This window comes from Eretmochelys imbricata, chromosome 4 (genome assembly GCF_965152235.1).
Source record: "Eretmochelys imbricata isolate rEreImb1 chromosome 4, rEreImb1.hap1, whole genome shotgun sequence".
Classification (NCBI taxonomy): domain Eukaryota; kingdom Metazoa; phylum Chordata; order Testudines; family Cheloniidae; genus Eretmochelys; species Eretmochelys imbricata.
The window spans coordinates 2,821,056-2,842,012 of record NC_135575.1 but is presented as its reverse complement, the minus strand read 5'-3'; the positions used below and the strand labels follow the sequence as shown (position 1 = coordinate 2,842,012).

The 20,957-nt window shown below is 53.1% G+C and overlaps 1 protein-coding gene across 1 annotated transcript in view; it reads right to left on the bottom strand.

The window, feature by feature from the left end:
- Positions 1-20,090, bottom strand: part of LOC144263817 (class I histocompatibility antigen, F10 alpha chain-like) — a 33,320-nt gene extending 13,230 nt beyond the window's left edge. Inside the window, exons 1-2 of the mRNA XM_077814806.1 lie at positions 19,959-20,090; positions 8,770-9,033 (exon numbers count right to left, since the gene is read on the bottom strand). Coding sequence (XP_077670932.1) covers positions 8,770-8,917 — 148 coding nt within the window. The 5' untranslated portion in view covers positions 8,918-9,033; positions 19,959-20,090. The remainder of the gene's footprint in view (positions 1-8,769; positions 9,034-19,958) is intronic.
- Between the last annotated feature and the right edge of the window lie 867 nt (positions 20,091-20,957).

Genomic DNA, 20,957 nt, shown 5'->3' with positions numbered 1-20,957 from the left:
AGCATTTGGCCTGATCTTGCGAGATCAGGTCCAGAAGGGGAGGGAGCGGCATTGGAGTAGCTACTGGCAGGTCTAGAAATAAGCCAGACTCGTGCTGACATGGCCAGGCTGAGGCTATGAGAATAACCTTCACCCCTGACCTCAGCAAGACCTTGTGCACAAAAGGAATGGGGGGGAAGGCACAGAACAGGTGCTTTCTCCAAGGGAGTGTTGCCGGCACCCAGTGCCGAGAGGCTGAACAACAGCTTGAGTTGGTTCATTACCCGGTGTGCTGCACCCAATAATCACAACGGGGCGGAGAAGCAGAAAAGTTTATTTGCAGCTGCAAAAAGGTACAGGGAGAATAAAATCTCAAATCCTGCACAACAGAGCAGGAAGTTACACAGGCTTTTATACATCCTTTTTCCCAGCATACTTATCCAATAGCAAGCTGCCCCAAGTATCCATATAGCCAGCCAATCCAGTTCCCAGCTAGTTCCCTGATTCTCTGTATCATTTGTTAAACTCTACATAAAGCTGCTTTATTCAGCATTGTTCTTCCATATCTCCCCTGTTTGGCCTTGCTTAGTTTCAGGCAGTCTGACTCTGCAACATACTGTTGCAGATTCTCAGCATAACTGCTGTGTGTGCCTCCAGGCAGGGGGGCCAAGGACACTTGGGCCTAGTACGCAGAGCTGCTGCGAGTGCCTCCAGGCAGGAGGGGGGGGCCAAGGACACCGGGGCCTAGTGCAAGGGGGCTTCATCGACACTCGTGGTCTTCCATCCCCTCGAGTTACCTAGTGGCCATGCCCCAGTGTTCCCAACAGGAGTAAGAAGGCATCTGGGAGCGATCCCGGGTTGCAGTCATGCAGACAGCAGAACTGCTGACATTTCCTGTTCTGTTTGGTCATGAACAGGTCTACAAGTGGAGTGACCTACCACTGGAAACTGGCCCGTGCTATGTCGGGGCATAGGGACCATTTGCGGTGAGAAGAGCTGATCTGCCAGCTCGTTCTGGGCTCCCCAAAGGTGAGAAGCTTCGAGGTGGCTCGAGTGCTTTATGCAGAACTCCCACAAGCAAATGGCCTCCTGACACAGGGGTAGAAGAGCGGGCCGCTCTCTGCCTGTCGATGTAAAACATGGCTGCCATATTCTCTGTAAGAACTTGCACCACCTTGCTTGCGATGGGGGGTAAGAATACCTGACGTGCTAGGCGGACCACCCTGAGCTCTCTGATGTTCATCTGTAGCAAGAGTTACTGCTGGGACCACTGACCTTGTGTCCTGAGGTGCCTGAGATGGGCAGGCACCATGAGCACCGAGTCCAAATGATGGCTGTTTGGCCAGTACACCAAGGCCAGCCAAGCCTGAAGGGGTCTGAGGTGCAACCTCGCATACCGCACCACGTATATGTAGAAGGCCTTGTGACCCAACAGCCTGAGAGGGCCTTGACCTGTGACGACACTGACTGGAAGTGGGCTTCTGGGAGGAAGGCCCTGGCCTGGGTATAATAGAGCATTGCTTCAATAAACTTCTGCTCGTTTATCAGCAGGCCCAGTGCTCGAAAGGTTGCTTGGACGAGGTGGATACTGGCTTTTACCTGGCACTTGGACTGGCCCTTGACCAGCCAGTCACTGAGATACGGATACACCTGCACCCCTCACCTTCTCAGGAAGGCTGCCACTATTACCATGCATTTCATAAAGACCCATTTGGCTGCTGACAGGATGAACAGGAGGATGGTAAACTGCTAATGAGCCTGGTTCACAACAGTCCTGAGAAACCTTCTGTGGTCTCCGAAAATAGAGATGTAGAAATAGGCATCTTTCAAATCGAGGGCAGCGTACCCGTCCCCTGGATCCAGGGAAGGAATGATGGAGGCCAGGGAGACAATGCACAACTTCAGCCTTTGAGGTGTTGCAGGGCTAGAATGGGTCAGAGACGCCCTTTGACACTCAGGATTAATGAATTGTGATTTTGCTCTCCATATGCTTTATGGAAATACACTTATGAATGTGAATATGATGTATCTGGAATATGCTTTACGCAAAAGGGCTCTTGTATGATGTCATTAGAAAGCTTGTAATCTACTGAGTGTGTTCATCCTATTTGTTTGCATGTATTATTTCTATGTCTGGAGTTGGGGAAATAAGATATAAACTTGTATCACTGTTGTAGTCACACCAGGTGAGGGCCGTCAATGGGGCATTAGGAACTTGATGGCTCCCATTAGTTAGAACAATTGATGGTAAATGGTTTATTTACCTGAAAGCCTTCCTGTGTATGTGGGGGACAACCCAGGAGGAATGGAGACTAGACAGGTGACCATGTTACCTGGTCGTGAAATCCATCTTAAATCTGGTACTTTTCCATTTAGCAGGAGGGGCGGGGACCCAGAGACACACAAGATTACCGCCTTGTGCCAAAGTTATAAAATGGGGTGCCAGTCATGAGAAAACCCCTGCTTATCACCTGAGATGTCTGCTGGATCTAACAAAGACTGTACGAGGAGAAAAGGACTGGGCCCAGACAAGGAAAAAGTCTAGTCTGTGAAGTAAACTTATTGGAACATCTTTGAGGGCGAGATATTTCCTGTAATCAGTTTCTTAATGTATTAGGCTTAGACTTGCGTGTTTTGTTTCATTTTGCTCTATGACCTACTTTGTTCTGTCTGTTATTATTTGAAATCACTTAAATCCTACCTTTTATACTTAATAAAATCACTGTTGTTTTTTAATAAACCCAGAGTAGGTGATTAATACCTGGAGGAGCAAACAGCTGTGCATATCTCGCTATCAGTGTTATGGGGTTCGGACAATTTATGAATTTACCCTGTATAAGCATTATACAGAGTAAAACAGATTTATCTGGGGTTTGGATCCCATTGGGAACTGGGTGTCTGGGCACTGGAGACAGGTAACCTGCAGAACAGCTTTCAGCTAAAGCCTGCAGCTTTGGGAGCGTGACCCGGACCCTGGGTCTATGTAAACAGACTAGCATGTCTGCTCAACAAGACAGGGTTCTGGAATTCCCAAGCTGGCAGGGAAAACTGGCTCAGAGATGATTTCAGTATATCAGTGACAGTCCCAAGGGGATCTCTGTGACAGAATCCATCACAGGAATAACAGGAGTGAAACCCTTTCCCTCTTAAGTTCCAAGGCACCTCCTTCATGGCTCCGAGCCACAGAAGGACTTGCACCTCCTGGGCTAAAAGTTGCTCATGAGAAGGGTCCCTGAAGAGGGACAGGGATGAGGGGTAGGAGGGAGGAATGGAAACGAACTGCTTTGTATAATCCCGCCTCCACCGTACTCAGCACCAAATGGTCTGTGGTGATAAGGGACCATGCCAAACTGAAGCAGGAGAGATGGTCCAAAAACAAAAGGGGGGCAGGATCTGGTATGTGGACTGGTGTAATGCCCTTGGGTGCCCCATCAAAAGTTTTGCTTGGAGCCCCCTGAGTATCCATGAGGGCCAAACAGCGAGGCTGAGGCAGATGGGGGCGCCTGTCTGCATCTACTACTGCTGTTCTGCTTTTTGAACAGGGCTTGACAAGGCGGCGGGCCTGGGAAGTGGGCAGGTTGTTGGGGTTTGAATTCTTTCCTCAAAGGCACTGGGACATGGAGATTCAAGGACTTGAGGATGGCTCTGGAGTCCTTCAGGCAGTGTAGTTTGGCATCTGTTTGCTCTGAGAAGAGCAAAGTCCCTTTAAACAGACGGTCTTGAAGAGACTGCTGTACCTTTGTCTGTAGGCCAGAGGACTGAAGCCAGGAGCCCCTTTGCATGGCCACTGGTGACGGCATAGCCCCGGCTGCCGCATTCACTCTGTCAAGGGTGGCTTGTGGGGAAGCCCTGGTCACTGCCTTCCCTTCTTCCACCACAGCAACAATCCTCTGCCTGGACTCTTGGGGAAACGAGTCTTTAAATTTCAACATGGAGTGAAAGTCATATCTGCCCAGCAGTGCCTGTTGGCTGGCGCTGTGGAGCTATAGACCATTGGTAGAATACATTTTCCTACCAAAATAGTCCTGCTTTTTTTAGTCTTTTGACTTGTGGGTGGCCCCTCATAACCCTGGCCTTTCCCTCTCATTGGCTGCCGAGACGACCAAGGATCCGGGAGGGGGATGGGAACATATGTACTCCTACCCTTTGGTGGAGACATAGTACTTCCTATCTGCCTTCTTTGACGTGGGGGGCAGTGAGGAAGGGGTCTGCCATAGGGTTTTAACTGGACCCACTATGGCCTCATTGAAAGGCAGAGCTACCTTCAACAGGACCACTGCAGCCGAGATGTTGACAAAGCTGTTGGAGGATTTTTTTTAAACTACCTCCACTTTCAGCCCTAAGTTTGAGGCCACCTTCTTCCATAACTCCTGGTGAGCCTTGAAGTGTCCTGGGGTGGCAAAACACCCATCCCTGCCTCTTCTGAGGAGGAGGAGGCAGCCTTCTCTCAGACACCACTGAGCAGGAGCACCTAGACGGGAGGCCAGGCAGTGGAGGAAAACCCCAGGGGTTCTGAAAAGGCCATTGTATCTGCATGGGCCGTTGCCCACTGAGCCAGGCAATCGGAGGAACCCCCACCCCGGGATCCACCATTGCATAGGGCTGATTGCTGGGGTACTGGTACTAATCCCTCGGTTGGGTGCAAGATTCAAACTCCAACTTGGTTGATGAGTCATCTCGTGGGGACGAGGGGGGTGTGGTACCCGTCGGCTCCAAGGGACGGTGCTGAGGATCCAGGGATCGGGCCGAGATGGGGAAGCTGCTTCGACATAAGCAGAGAGCAAGGGGCCTGGTACCAGACGGGAGCTCGAGGCAACATGCTCCCTTCTGCTTCCCCCACTGCTGGCACCAACTCTTGTACTGCCAGCAAGGGTGGTAGCGACCATGCCAGCCAGTCCCTGGCCACCGCAAACCCCTCCGGGACGGACGGCACCGCGACCCTGCTGTGCCTCTCTGCCCCTCTGGTGCTGGCGGCTGGTCGGGCACCGGACTCCACAGGGCCTGTGGACAGGGCGGAGTCGACGGTATCGCCGCGGAGCAGGGGCAGAGGAGTGGCCAGACGCTGGTCGCACTCCCCGGCACTCCCCATGCTTGTCCATTCTGAGAGATGGGGAACCTCTCAGGCAGCTGCTGCTCATGTTTCTTTCCTGGCCCTGGGCATGGGGAACGGTGCCGAGAGTACCGTACGGACTCTCTCTGCAGCAGCTCTTCGTACCAAGACTGAGGTACACGGTGCCAAGTTTGACTGGCTCAGCTCTGAAGAAGGTTTGAGTGCTGATTCCATCAGGAGGGACTTCTGTGACGTTGCACTCCATGTGTTTTACGGAAATATGCTTATGAATGTGAATATGATGTAACTGGAATATGCTTTATGCAAAAGGTCTCTTGTATGGTATTATTAGAAAGCTTGTAATCTACTAAGTGTATTCATCCCATTTGTTTGCATGTATTAATTCCATCTCTGGAGTTAGGAGAATAAGATATAAACTTGTATCACTAATGTAAACATATTAATTGGAAACCATTAAGGATGCTTCAGAGTCAATGAACTGTGAATGGCTCCATATACTTGCAAGCCTTCCTGTGCATGTGAGGGCCAACCCAGGAAGAATGGAGACTAGGGGTCTTACAGTGACCATATCACCTGGTAATGAAATCCATCTTAAATCTCGTACTTTTCCATTTAGCAGGAGAGGTGGGGACCCAGAGAGACAAAAGGTTTCCACCTTGTGCCAAAGCTATAAAAGGGGGTGGAGCAGGACAAAGGGGGCTGCCAGTCATGAGAAAACCCCTACTTACCACCTGAGTTGTCTGCTGGATCTAACAAAGACTGTACCAGGGGAAAGGATTGGGCCCAGACTAGGAAGGAGTCTAGTCTGTGAAAGAAATTTATTGGAACTTCTTTGAGGGTGAGATATTTCCGGTAATCAGTTACTTAATGTATTAGGCTTAGACTTGCGAGTTTGTTTTATTTTGCTTTTGTGACTTACTTTGTTCTGTCTGTTATTACTTGAAACCACTTAAATCCTACTTTCTATACTTAATAAAATCACTTTTGTTTATTAATAAACACAGAGTAAGTGATTAATACCTTGGTGAGCAAACAGCTTTCCATCTCTCTCTAGCAGTGTTATAGAGGGTGGACAATTTATGAATTTACCCTGTATAAGCTTTATACAGAGTAAAACAGATTTATTTGGGGTTCAGGCTCTCAGAAAGGCTGAACACTGGGTGCTGGGAAAGTCCCTGTTAACTGAAAAGCTCCAGGGCTGAGTGAAACTCAGCTTCTGTGGCCCAACCTCTGTGTCTGTGCTGGAGATGACTGGTGTGTCTAACTCAGCAAGACAGGAGTAGAGGGGAGCCTATTCTCGCAGGAGGGTTGTTTTCATTGGTATCTCAGCACATCGAGTGACAGTCTCGAGGGGAGTCTCTGTGACCAAACCTGTCACAACTTCAGCGTGGCCTCCCTATCCTGTTTCACATGTGGACTGAACTGGTGGCAGAGCTGACAGAGATCCGCAAGAGGAGTCTCATCCACGCACTTTAGACAGCTAGAGTGCCGGTCGCTCAAAGGCATGGGGTCGCCGCAGAAGGTCCCGGGTTTGAAGCCCAGAGACCGAGGCATGCCCAGTTTCAGGACCAGAAGAAACTCTGCTATGAGAGTCCAACTAACTATTTATTCCAGTCAACTGAAGTCAAAAAGTGAGAAAAACAACTGAGGGGAAAAGGGATGGAGTAATGAGAGAAGCAAGCAGCCCCACACATCCCTCTTCTCCTCTATGCTGATCTCCACAGGGATGAGCAGGGTGGGGGCACCGATGGGGTCTCAGAGGGACCAGACTCCGAATTCCCCCATATGCGTGTTGGGGGCAGACACAGCTAGAGAGGGGAACAGCGTTGGTGGCCAGGATGCAGGACTCAGGACAGTCTCTGGTGACCTGGCAGCCCGAGGACTGTGAGGAGGGGGTAAATGGGGGGAGGAAGGCAGGAGGGGGCAGTCAGGACAGTGGTTCGGGAGGGGGCTGCGGGGACAGAACAGCAGCTCCCCACCGCAGGGTTAGGGGCAGGCGAGCGGAGCCCCTTTCTTAACATTGGGGAGGCAAGTGTCCGTGTGAGCAGGTCAGGTTGGAGTCTCAGCAGCCGGGGACCAATGGGTGAGACTAGTCAGGAGAGGGTTAAACTAGCTACAGAAGGTGCTCCCACACTAGGGGGGCAGACACTTGACAACCCTCCACCCTGTCGCTTAGCCATGGGGCAGCGCCACCAGGAACCCAGGTGTCCATGAGAGGATGGGAATTAGTTCTCATTGCTGCTGTCTCAGTGCTGGGAGCCAGGAGGGATTCGGGCAGGCCGGGGGGTGCTATAACAAGGGGTTGGGGACACTCCTGGGTGAGGACCAATGTGACAGGCCAGTACCACTGACACAGGGGAATCACGGGACTGGCGAGTGAAAATTCCTGTCAGGAAGGGCAGAGCAATTACATCAGAGACCCTCACCTGCCAGGAATAGTTCAGCAGTGACAGGCACTGAACGCTTATGGATCATCCCCGTGCTAAGTGAGACAGCCCAATCCAGGGGCCTGGCCAAGGGGCTACACCCCATATATAAGGCTGAGCAGGAAGAACGGCTCTTTACACATTTATCGATAGCGTGCAGGGGAACCTGCCTGACCCCAGGGGCTCCAACCAGTGGACACAGGCTGGGGTTTGTGCTGCCGGGAGTAAGAAAGCCCGGGAGTCTCTGCACGTTGCAGGGCCTGATTCTCTCAGTAACTCTCCAGCCCAAGTCAATGTCAGACCCTCACTCTGCAGAGTGAAGAGGAATCTGACCTTCAATAAACTCACTCTGGAAATAAGACAAAGCGAACAATGAAGGAGGCTCACTGGTGAGCAGCTTCTCCCCAGGGCTGGGTGAATGCAGCACTGCCTGCTCTTGTGACTTTACCGTGCGTCTCATGATGCTGGGTGGTTTTATTAAATCCCTAGTTCCTGGACTCATGAGATTAGAGGAGAGTCTCAGCTCTCTTCTTACAGCAGTAACTTCTAGTCCTTCTAGGAGCAGGGAAAACCCCGGAAATGTGTCCCCTAAAGGCTCAGACCAGAGGGCAAATAAAAATAAGCTCCAATACTATTCCCAAAATACTGACGACATTTAAGCCAAACTCAGGATTTTGGGGGCCTGACTCGTGATGTCTCAACACTTGGGGCTGCCGATACTGGGATTCCCCATCACTCGGTGTCTGGGAATTGAGACAAGACGTCCCAAAGCCCTGTTCTAGCTCTAGGGTCTGACAGCGTCACTGTCGTAGCCGAGAGGAACAAACCCCTCCGTGCAGGAATTGCTGGGTACGATTCTCTGGCCTGGGTGACCAGGAGGTCAGACTAGCCGGGTCTGACGGGAACTTCTGGCTTTCGCACCTCTGCCGCTCTGCCCAGGAAATGACCACACACGAGGGGCGGGGGGTCCCCCGAAGGGCAGCCGAGGAAGCTGCAAGTGGGACTGGTAGCACAAATCTGGGGTGTCTGGGGAGGGGACAGTATGAGAGTCCCACTTTGGAGGGTGTCAAAACATGTCTTTCGCATGAACCCTCCATCCTGCAGCCCCTCCCCCCGCCCCATGTCCCTTTGTCCCCCACATTCACACGGACTCCAGCGAGAAAATGCCCCTGGGGGCTGTCCCTTCCCCCCATCCCCAACATGCATCCCTGTGTCCCTTCACCCTGTTTACATCAACCAGGCCCCCCACCCCATGTCCCTGCGTCCCTAGGTCGGGTCGGGTCCCGCACTCACCCTCACTCTGGTTGTAGAGCTGACCCAGGGTGGTCAGACTCACATTGTACCATTTCTGGAAGCGCAGTCCCCACCAGGTCACCTCGTCCCAGAACTCCAGACCCTCGTTCTGCGCCATCCACACTGTGTAGGGCTCTGCCCTCTTCATCCCGCTGGTGTAGACATAGGTGACCTGATCGTCCACGTACACAACACGGCTGTACCAGGGAAGCCCCAGGCCGGGCTCCGACACCACCGTGTCCAATACACGCCTGGAGTGCAGGCCTGGGGGGAAAGATTGGGGGCAGGGAGGTCAGATCAAACCAGACCCTGCCAGGGAGCCCCTGGCAATACACAGGAGCGCTCCTGTGGGAGGGAGACCTGGGGAAGGGCTCACAGAACGGCCTGACTGGGGAGCAAGAGATGGTGGGGTACGAGGAGAAAGGGAGGCAGGGCTGGAGGGGGAGTGAGGAGGGGAAGGGGTGGGGACGTACGGGGGGGCTGGAGCACGTGTGAGGAGGAGGAGGGGAGTATATGGGGAGAGTGTATTGGGGGTGCAGGGAAGTGTGAAGAAGGAAAGGGGGCCCAGGAGGAGGGGCAGGGCTGGAGTGTGGTGTGGGGAAATGGAAGGCGGTGTTATGGGAGAGGGTGGGGCAGGAGGACTGGGGGATGGGAGATGCAGGAGCTGAAGCTGGGGAAGGCAAGGTGGGCAGGGGGATGTGTCCAAGATACAGGTGGGATCCAGGACACTGGCTGTGCACACAATTTACTATAACTTATTCAGAACATAAGAACGGCCAGACGGGGTCAGACCAAAGCTCCACCTAGCCCAGTGTCCGTCTGCCGACAGTGGCCACTGCCAGGTGCCCCAGAGGGAATGAACAGACAGGAATCATGCCGGGATTGTCGCCCCATTCCCAGCTTCTGACAAACAGAGGCTAGGGACACCATCCCTGCCTCATCGTGACTAATAGCCACTGAGACACGTGTCCTCCATAAACAAACTAACACGGCTACCGCTCTGAAACTGCACACTGAGTGCATGTTTTCAGAGAACTATCCACAATGACTCTGGTAACAGCTAATTTAGACCCTGTCACTTTATATGTATAGTTGGGATTATGTTTTCCAGTGTACATTACTTTGTGTTTATTCACACTGAATTTCATTTACCATTTTGTTGCCCAGTCACCCAGTCACCCAGTTTTGTAAGATCATAGAATCATAGAAGATTAGGGTTGGAAGAGACCTCACGAGGTCATCTAGTCCAACCCCCTGCCCAAAGAAGGACCAAACCCAACTAAATCATCCCAGCCAGGGCTTTGTCAAGACGGGCCTTAAAAATCTCTAAGGAAAGAGATTCCACCAGCTCCCCAGGTAACCCGTTCCAGTGCTTCACCACCCTCCTAGTGAAATAGTGTTTCCTAATATCCAACCTAGACCTCCCCCACTGCAACATGAGACCATTGCTCCTTGTTCTGTCATCTCCAACCACTTAGAACAGCCTACCTCCATCCTCTGTGGAACCCCCTTTCAGGCAGTTGGGGCTGCTATCAAATCCCGCCTCACCCATCTCTTCTGCACACTAAATTAACACAGTTCCCTCAGCCTCTCCTCAGAAGTCATGTGCCCCAGCCCCCAATCATTTTCGTTACCCTCCACCGGAGTCTTTCCAATTTGTCCAAATCCTTTCTGTAGATGGGGAATCAAAACTGGACACAATACTCCAGATGCGGCCTCACCAGTGCTGAACAGAGGGGAACAATCACATCCCTCGATCTGCTGGCAGCGCTCCTACTAATGCAGCCCAATATGCCATTAGCCTTCTTGGCAAGAAGGGCACACTGCTGACTCGTCTCCAGCTTCTCGTCCACTGTAATCCCCTTTGTAACTCTTCACAGTCTGCTTTGGTCTTCACTTATTCATGCTGTGGCTGCACACCAGGTCCCCTGTAGGGATCGGGACCCTTGTCGTGCCAGTCACTGCACAGGCCCTGCCCCACAGACTTCACAGGCTGATCCCCCGGCCCCACAGATCCACAGGCAGGATCAGGGCCAAAGGGGATGGGGAAGGACGACAGCTCCCAAACCGCCTGATGATGCAGAGACTGAATCCCTGATCCCTTCACGCATATGAGTGTCCCACTGACGTCAGACATGGCTCAGGGGAGTTACACACACGTCTGGGGGTGGGTCAGGACCTCGGGGGGTGGGGGGGCAGGCTGACGCAGGCTGGTAACTTATTTGGTCCCGTTAGTTCCTCAATGTCTCAGGGATTATTTAGTCTCAGATCCTGCAGCCTCGCAGTGTGGACCCTCACTCACTCTCACAGCCCCCTGGAGCCTTCCCTCACCTCAGTAACGTGACACACAGCGTCTGCAGGATCGGGGCCTTGCTCCCTAGTTCCTAATGGTCAGTTACAGACCAGAGGGCCGCCCCCCGTGCTGGACGCTGGACACACACAACAGGGACAGCCCTGACCTGGCTTATGTATGAGCTGAAGAACAGACTGATCTAACGGGGACGGAGCTCTCCCCTTTTCTTCCCCTCAGCTCCTCCGGCTGTCTGTCCATTTCACTCCCCTTCAGTCACAATCAGACGCCGGATCCGGCGAGCAGGGCTGCTGATGCTGCTTCTCCCTGGCTAACTAATTAAAGAGAGTCAGTGGAGCAGGGGGACTGGACCCAGGGTCTCCAACCACCTGGCTCCAGAGCCATTCTCAAGCCCCTGCTCTCTGGCCCAGTTCTACTTTTCCCCAGTGGAATAGCTCCCACAGGAGCGATGGAGGGGGCCCCAAAGCAGAGTACCCCACAGCACAGGGACTAAGGCACCCTGTGAGGTGGCAGAGCCTTGCTCAAATCCAGTCTCCCGCACAGGCAGAGGGAGCCTGAAACCAGGTGTCTCCTACCCCCCAGGTGATGCCCAAATCACTCGGTTCCTCCCACACTGTTGTGTGAGCTCATAGAATATCAGGGTGGAAGGGACTTCAAGAGGACATCTCGTCCAACCTCCAGCTCAAAACAGGACCGACCCCAACTAAATCATCCCAGCCAGGGCTTTGTCAAGCCGGACTCATAGACTCTAAGGTCAGAAGGGACCATTATGATCATCTAGTCTGACCTCCGGCACAAAGCAGGCCACAGAATCTCACCCACCCACTCCTGCAATAAACCTCTCACCTATATCTGAGCTACTGAAGTCCTCAAATCACGGTTTAAAGACTTCAAGGTGCAGAGAATCCTCCACCAAGTGTCCGGTGCCCCACACTGCAGAGGAAGGCGAAAAAACCCCAGGGCCTCTGCCAATCTGCCCTGCAGGAAAATTCCTTCCCGACCCCAATTATGGCAATCAGCTAAACCCTGAACATGTGGGAAAGACTCACGAGCCAGATACCCAGGAAAGAATTCTCTGTAGTAACTCAGATCCCCTGCAACATCCCATCACAGGCCATTGGGCCTATTTACCACTAGTAGACAAAGATCAATTAATAGCCAAAATCATGTTATCCCATCATATCATCTCCTCCATAAACTTATTGAGTTTAATCTTGAAGCCAGATAGGTCTTTTGCCCCCACTGCTTCCCTTGGAAGGCTGTTCCAGAACTTCACTCCTCTGATGGTTCGAAACCTTCATCTAATTTCAAGTCTAAACTTCCCAGTGACCAGTTTATAGCCATTTGTTCTTGGGTCCACATTGGTACTGAGCTTAAATAATTCCTCTCCCTCTCCGGTATTTATCCCTCTGATATATTTAGAGAGAGCAATCATATCTCTCCTCAGCCTTCTTTTGGTTAGGCTAAACAAGCCAAGCTCCTTGAGTCTCCTTTCATAAGACAGGTTTTCCATTCCTCGGATCATCCTAGTGGCCCTTCTCTGTACCTGTTCGAGTTTCAATTCATCCTTCTTAAACATGGGAGACCAGAACTGCACACAGTATTCCAGGTGAGGTCTCACCAGTGCCTTGTATAATGGTACTAAAACCTCCTTATCTCGACTGGAAATACCTCGCCTGGTGCACCGAAGACCGCATTAGCTTTTCTCACAGCCATATCACATTGGCGGCTCATAGTCATCCTTTGGTCAACCAGTACTCCAAGGTCCTTTCCCTCCTCCGTTACTTCTAATTGATGTGTTCCCAGCTTATAACTAAAATTCTTGTTATTAATCCCTAAATGCATGACCTTACACTTCCCACGATTAAATTTCATCCTATTAATATCACTCCAGTTTACAAGATCATACAGATCTTCCTGTATGATATCCCGGTCCTTCTCTAAATTGGCAATACCTCCCAGCTTTGTGTCATCCGCAAACTTTATTAGCACACTCCCACTTTTTGTGCCGAAATCAGTAATAAGATTAAATAAGATTGGTCCCAAAACCGATCCCTGAGGAACTCCACTGGTAACCTTCCTCTAGCCTGACATTTCACCTTTGAGCAGGACCCGCTATAGTCTCCCTGTTAACCATTTCCGTATCCATCTTTCAATTTTCATATTGATCCCCATCTTTGCCAGTTTAACCAATAATTTCCCATGTGGCACCATATCAAACGTCTTCCTGAAATCTTGGTCAATTAGATCGACTGCGTTTCCTTTGTCTAAAAAATCTGTTACTTTCTCAAAGAAGGAGATCAGGTTGGTTTGGCATGATCTACCTTTTGTAAAACCATCTTGTATTTTGTCCCATTTACCACTGACCTCAATGTCCTTAACTACTTTCTCCTTCAAAATTTTTTCCAAGACCTTGCATACTACAGATGTCAAACTAACAGGCCTGTAGTTACCCAGATCACGTTTTTTTCTCCTTTCTTAAAAATAGCTCACTCCTCACCAAAAACAAATCTAGAATGGCACCCCCTCTTGTCGGTTCAGCAACTACTTGATGAAGGAATCGATCGGCTATTGCATCTAGGAACATCTGAGCCCGATTATTATTAGTAGCACTTGTCCTCCAGTCTATATCTGGGAAGTTAAAGTCTCCCATGATCACGCAGTTCCCATTAGTATTTACTTCATTAAAAACATTAAAGACGTCTCTATCCATATCCAAATCAGATCCCGGTGGTCTATAGCACACTCCAAGCACTATCCCAGGGGAGGCTCTAGTAGCTTTCTTTCCCAATGTGATTTGTGACCTTAAAAACCTCTAAGGAAGGAGATTCCACCACCTCCCTAGGTAACCCATTCCAGTGCTTCACCACCCTCCTAGTGAAAGTGTTTCCTAATATCCAACCTAGACCTCCCCCACTGCAATATGAGACCATTGCTCCTTGTTCTGTCATCGGCCACCACTGAGAACAGTCTAGATCCATCCTCCTTGTAACCCCCTTTCAGGTAGTTGAAAGCAGCTATCAAATCCCTCCTCATTCTTCTCTTCTGCAGACTAAATAATCCCAGTTCCCTCAGCCTCTCCTCATAAATCATGTACTCCAGCCCCCTAATCATTTTTGTTGCCCTCCGCTGGACTCTTTCCAATTTTTCCACATCCTTCTTGTAGTGTGGGGCCCAAAACTGGACACAGGATTCCAGATGAGGCCTCACCAATGTCTAATAGAGGGGAATGATCACGTCCCTCGACCTGCTGGCAATGTTCCTACTTATACAGCCCAAAATGCCATTTGCCCTTGTTGCCAAGCAGGGCATACTGTTGACTCATATCCAGCTTCTTGTCCACTGTAACCCTTAGGTCCTTTTCTGCAGAACTGCTGCCTAGCTACTCGGTCCCTAGTCTGTACTAGTGCATGGGATTCTTACGTCCTAAGTGCAGGACTCTGCATTTGTCCTTGTTGAACCTCATCAGATTTCCTTTGGCCCAATCCTCTAATTTGTCTTGGTCACTCTGTATCCTATCCCTACCCTCCAGAATATCTACCACTCCTCCCAGTTTAGTGTCATCTGCAAACTTGCTGAGGGTGCAATCCATGCCATCCTCCAGATCATTCATGAAGATATTGAACAAAACCGGCCCCAGGACTGACCCTTGGGGTACTCCACTTGATACAGGCTGCCAACAAGACATGGAGCCATTGATCGCTACCCATTGGGCCAGATGATCTAGCCAACTTTCTGTCCACCTTATAGTCCATTCATCCAGCCCACACTTCTTTAACTTGCTGGCAAGATACTGTGGGAGACCGTATCAAAAGCTTTGCTGAAGTCAAGGAATAACACGTCCATTGCTTTCCCCTCATCCACAGAGCCAGTTATCTCATTATAAAAGGCAGTTAGGTTAATCAGGCATGACTTGCCCTTGGTGAATCAATGCTGACTGTTCCTGATCACTTTCCTCTCCTCTAAGTGCTTCAGAATTGATTCCTTGAGGGCCTGCTCCATGATTTTTCCACGGACTGAGGTGAGGCTGACTGGCCTGCAGCGTGGGGCCCACAACTGTGAACACTGGGGGGCGTGATTCTGGGATTTAGGCACCTTAGCCCCTTTATGGCTCTAGCCCTTGGACACTGAAGTGATGGGAGCAACAGGGACACTACGGATCAGAGTCTGATCCCGCTCCTGCCTCTCAGAGACCTGGCTCCCTGCCTCTTGACACTGCCCTGCAGCGGCCTCTGCTCCCCACTCGCCTGCTGCTTCCAGCCACTCCCTCTCCCCTCCTCACTCCATCTCTTCTTTTACAGGGCCCTGCACTTAATTTCTCTCTTTTCTTCTCTCCACGCTGCTGTCATCTGCCATCCACCCCGCTCCTCCCCTCAGTCACCCTCCCTGGTCCCCACCCCAGCTCTCCCTCCCTTTCCTCAGCTTCCCACACTCGTCCTCAGTAACTTCAGCTTCCAAGGCGATGGCCCATCCGACCCTCTGCTCCCCATCTTCTCACCCTCCCCTCTGCATTCACCTGGCTGCCCTGGGTCAGCTCCCAGACTCTCCAGAAGGGTCATGCACTGGACTTGGGTTCACCAAGCCCTGCTCTCTGAACTCTCCAGTGCAGACTCCTCTGCTCTGATCATCACCTGGTCTTTCTCAGCATCACCCACCAATCACCTCTCCCAATGATTTGTAATGTGTGTGCCTCAGTTTCCCCTATAAGCTGCATGGTTATCAAGGTGGGGGAAAAGGTTGTTTACGCTGCAGAGATCCAGGTGTGACTGATGCCTCACTATCTGGGGTCTGAGCCCCATGCTGATGGGGAGTCCCAGAAGACAACTGCCTGGACATTTGGCACCAAGCAACTAATGACGATGGATGACCCACTCTCTGCAGGAAGCCAACCAGCTGTGACCAGCTGAAAAACAAAGAGCCGAAGACGAGTCCAGATGACAATGTTTGGCAGAAACAAGAACAAAAGACGAAGGAGGGGCCCCTTGGGGCTAAGTGTGGGCTGCTGGAGGGAGGAGAAGCTTCTGGACTGGAACAAAAGAGAAAGTTCTGGACAGACCCAGATGGACTTGCTGTAACTTTCCATTCTCTAATGGTTAGGTTAAGTTTAGAGGAGAGAGCAACAAAAGTGATGTCGTGGTGGGCTTGTGCTATAGACCACCAGATCAGGAGGATGAGGTAGACGAGGCTTTCTTCAGACAACTAACAAGTTTCCAGATCACAGGCCCTGGTTCTCATGGGGGACTTCAATCACCCTGACATCTGCTGGGAGAGCAATACAGCAGTGCATAGACAATCCAGGAAGTTTTTGGAGAGTGTTGGGAACAACTTCCTGGTGCAAGTGCTGGAGGAACCAACTAGGGGCCCTGCTCCTCTTGACCTGCTCACCAACAAGGAAGAATTGGTAGAGGAAGTAGAAGTGGGTGGCAACCTAGGCAGCAGTGACCATGAGATGGTCGAGTTCAGGATCCTGACAAAAGGAAGAAAGAAGAGCAGCAGAATACAGAGCCTGGATTTCAGAAAAGCAGATTTTGACTCCCTCAGGGAATTGATGGGCAGGATCCCCTGAGAGGCTAATATGAAGGGGAAAGGAGTCCAGGAGAGCTGGCTGTATTTTAAAGAAGCCTTATTGAGGGCACAGGAAGAAACAACCCGATGTGCAGAAAGAATGGCAAATATGGCAGGTGACCAGCTTGGCTTCACAGTGAAAATCTTCGGTAAACTTAAATACAAAAAGGAAGCTTACAAGAAGTGGAAACTAGATGACTAGGGAGGAGTATAACCATATTGCTCGAGCATGCGGGGGTGTAATCAGGAAGGTCAAAGCACAATTGGAGTTGCAGCTAGCAAGGGATGTGAAGGGTAACAAGACGGGTTTCTACAGGTATGTTAGCAACAAGAAGGCGGTAAGGGAAAGTGTGGGACTCTTACTGAATGGGGGAGGCAACTTAGTGACAGATGATGTAGAAAAAGTTGAAGTACTCACAATGCTTTTTCTGCCGGTCTTCACAGACAAGGTCAGCTCCCAGACTGCTGCACTTGGCAGCAGAGTATGGGGAGGAGGTGAGAAGCCCTCAATGGTGAAAAGAACAGGTTAAGGACTATTTAGAAAAGCTGGACATGCACAAGTCCATAGAGTTGGATCTAGTGCCTCCAAGGGTGCCGAGAGAGTTGGCTGATGTGATTGCAGAGTCATTGGCCATTATCCTTGAAAACCTGAGGCCATTGGGCTGAGGTGCCGGACGACTGGAAAAAGGTAAATATAGTGTCCATCTTTAAAAAAGGGAAGAACAAGAATACAGGGAACTACAGACCTGTCAGCCTCACTTCAGTCCCTGGAAAAATCATGGAGCAGAGCTTCAAGGAATCCATTTTGAAGCACTTGGAGAAGAGGAAGCTGATCAGGAACAGTCAACATGGATTCACCAAGAGCAAGTCATGCCTGACCAACCTGATTGCCTTCTATGATGAGAGCACTGGCTCTGTGGATATGGGGAAACCAGTGGACGTGTTATTCCTTGACTTTAGCAAAGCTTTTGATACGGTCTCCCACAGTATTCTTGTCAGCAAGTTAAAGAAGTATGGACTGGATGAATAGACTATAAGGTGGATAGAAAGCTAGCTAGATCGTCGGGCTCAACGAGTAGGGATCAACGGCTCGATGTCTAGCTGGCAGCCGGTATCAAGCAGAGTGCCCCAGGGGTCAGTCCTGGGGCCGGTTTTGTTCAACATCTTTATTAATGATCTGGATGATGGGATGGATTGCACCGTCAGAAAGTTTGCGGATGACACTAAGGTAGGGGGATAGGTAGATATGCTGGAGGGTAGGCACAGGGTCCAGAGTGACCAAGACAAATTAGAGGATTGGGCCAAAAGAAATCTGATGAGGTTCAACAAGGACAAGTGCAGAGTCCTGCACTTAGGATGGAAGCATCCCATGCACCGCTACAGGCTGCGGACCGACTGGCTAAGTGGCAATTCTCCAGAAAAGGACCGGGGGATGACAGTGCATGGGAAGCTGGAGATGAGTCAGCGGTGTGCCCTTGTTGCCAAGAAGGCCAACGGCATACTGGGCTGCATTAGTCGGAGCATTGCCAGCAGATCGAGGGAAGAGATTATTCCCCTCTATTCGGCACTGGTGAGGCCACATCTGGAGTATTGCGGCCAGTTTTGGTCCCCCCCCACTAAACAAAAAACGTGGACAAATTGATAGAGTTCAGTGGAGGGCAACGAAAATGACTAGGGGGCTGGGGCACATGACTTATGAGGAGAGGCTGAGAGAACTGGGGTTATTTAGTCTGCAGAAGAAAAGAGTGAGGGGAGAATTTGACAGCAGCCTTCAACTACCTGAAGGGGAGTTCCAAAAAGGAAGGAGCTCAGCTGTTCTCAGTGGTGGCAGAAGACACAACAAGGAGCAATGGTCTCAAGTTGCAGTGGGGGAGATCTAGGTTGGATATTAGGAAACACTGTTTCACTAGGAGGGTGGTGAAGCACTGGAATGGGTTACCTAGGGAGGTGGTGGAATCTCCCTCCTTAGAGGTTTTTAAAGTCCAGCTTGACAAAGCCCTGGCTGGGATGATTTAGTTGGGGATTGGTCCTGCTTTGAGGAGGGGGTTGGATTAGATGACCTCCTGAGGTCTCTTCCAACCCATGTCTTCCATGGTCCTATGATCCTGTAGGGCCAGGCTGCACTGGGGCCTAACCCTCTTTAAGTCAAAACAAGCCTGTTACTGAGGTGACACAAGGGCACCAGTGTGCCTTAAACCATTTCAAACAAACCCCAAACCCACCCCGCAGCCTCACCCAGCTCAATACGGGCTCCTGAGCTCCCCAGGGTCTGAGCTGCTGCCTCCTGGGGAACAAGGAAGATTCAAGTCCACACCTAGAAAAGCAGGATGGGCCTTCCCCTCTCCTCACCCCACCCTGCAGGGATCCGGAAGCTCTTTATCCGGCAGGTTCAGGAGACCCCAACCACACAAACGCAGCAGCTGTTCTGGGCTCTGCCGCGTGAGCTCACCTCGCCCAAACGAAGACCCGACTAACGCACAGATCCAGGGGCTCCAAACTCTCCCGCAGCCCCGGGGTGCCAACACGCGGCCAGAGAGAGAGCGGGGTTGACATCTCCTCCCTGGGATGACGCCTCGAAGGACCTGCTTCCAGGACAGACAGGACCCATTGGGGACTGTGGGTGGGACTAGACTGGTGCTGACAGAGCCCGGCTGGACGGATGCCCGGCTGGACGGAGCCGAGGACAAGCCACACTCGGGAGTCCCGGGCCCTGGGGTGAAACCCGGCGTGAGGAACCGTCTGGGAGCCATTAAAGGTGCGAGAGACCCGAGAAGCCTTTTCCCGTCACTGAACCCTGGTCTGTCTGGGGGGTCAGTTTACTCCCCCCGCTGACCCTCAGCCCGGCTCTGCCCACAGGACGCGGGTCTGAGAGCCCCGCCCGGCCCGGAGACGCGGGCAGGGACCCGGCCTGGGCAGCGCCTGGCCCCGGGGACTCCCCGCAGCCCGGGAGCCGCACGGGGCCGCGAGGGGCTCGTCGGCGGGTGCAGCACCCATGGGTGCCGGTCCGAGCGGGGCCGCACCCCCCGGCTGGGGGCGATCGGCGGGAGACGCCGGGGTCACCGCTCGGGTCAGGGGCGCTCAGCGCCCCACGGCACATTGTCCCCGCAGCCCCCGGCAGCGCCGGGCACAAGGGGGCCAGGACCCCCCCCCCCCGTCACTATAGCAACGTCACTGATCCCTGTCAGCGACCGCTCAGTGCCGGGGGGGGGGGCGCGGGGGGGGTCTCCCGACACCTCTGAACGCAGAGCCCAGAACTGCCCCCCCCCGGCACCCAGCTCCCCCCAGCCCGGCTGCCCCCGCCCCCGATGCTCACGGGATCGGGCCCCCGGCAGGGCTGCAGCCCCAAGCAGCGGCAGCAGGAGGCGCAGCGCCAGCGCCAGGCCCGGACCCCCCGCAGCGCGGCCGGATGCGGCCCCGGGACCCGAGAACGCCACGGGGGGCGGAGCCAGCTCCTGCCCCGGGAGCCTCTGGCCTGCAGGGATTGGCTGGGGAGGGGGCATCCCACCAATCGCGACGCGGAGCCCCGGTGCCATCATCAGTCGCTGGGCAGAGCCCGGCGGGGCCGGCAGGCGAAGGGAAAGCGAAAGTCCGAGCGGGAGAGGAGGGGCGGGTTCAGCGCGGGACCCGAGAACGCCGCGGGGGGCGGAGCCAGCTCCTGCCCCCGAGCATCCCGCCAATCGCGACGCGGAGGCCCGCCGCCGTCACCGGTCGCTGGGCAGAGCCCGGCGGGGCCAGCAGGCGGAGGGAAGGGACAGTACGAGCGGGAGAGGACGGGCGGAGGGCTCGGCACGGCGGGGACCGTGGCCTCGGGGCTGCCCGGCCCGGAGCCGCGACTCGCTCCCCGGCCGAGGTCGCTGTTCCATGGATGCCGAGGCTGGAGGTTGGGGGGGCCGCACCCCCCGGCTGGGGGCGGGCGGCCGGCGGGAGAGGGGGGGTCACAGCTCGGGCCGGGCCCCGCCCCCGGCCGGGGACCCCCCCGAGCCTCCAGGGGCCCCTCCGGCCGGCGAGGGGCTCGAACCGCTCCGCGGGGCCGGTGAACGAAGCGCCCGCCCCGCTCTCCCCTTGGGGGAGTGAGACACAGTCATCCCGGCACCTCCCCAGCGCCGCCACCCCCCTCCCCCCCGGGCATGGGGAGAGAGCCACAAAGAGAGGAAAGTGATTTGCCAAGGAAGCAGCAACGATAGGGAGAGAACCCAGGAGTCCGGGTCCCAGGCCCCTGCTCTACCCCCTAGACCCCACTTCCCTCCTGGAGCAAGGGAGAGAAACCAGGAGTCCTGGCTCCAGCCCCCTGCTCTACCCCCCTAGACCCCAC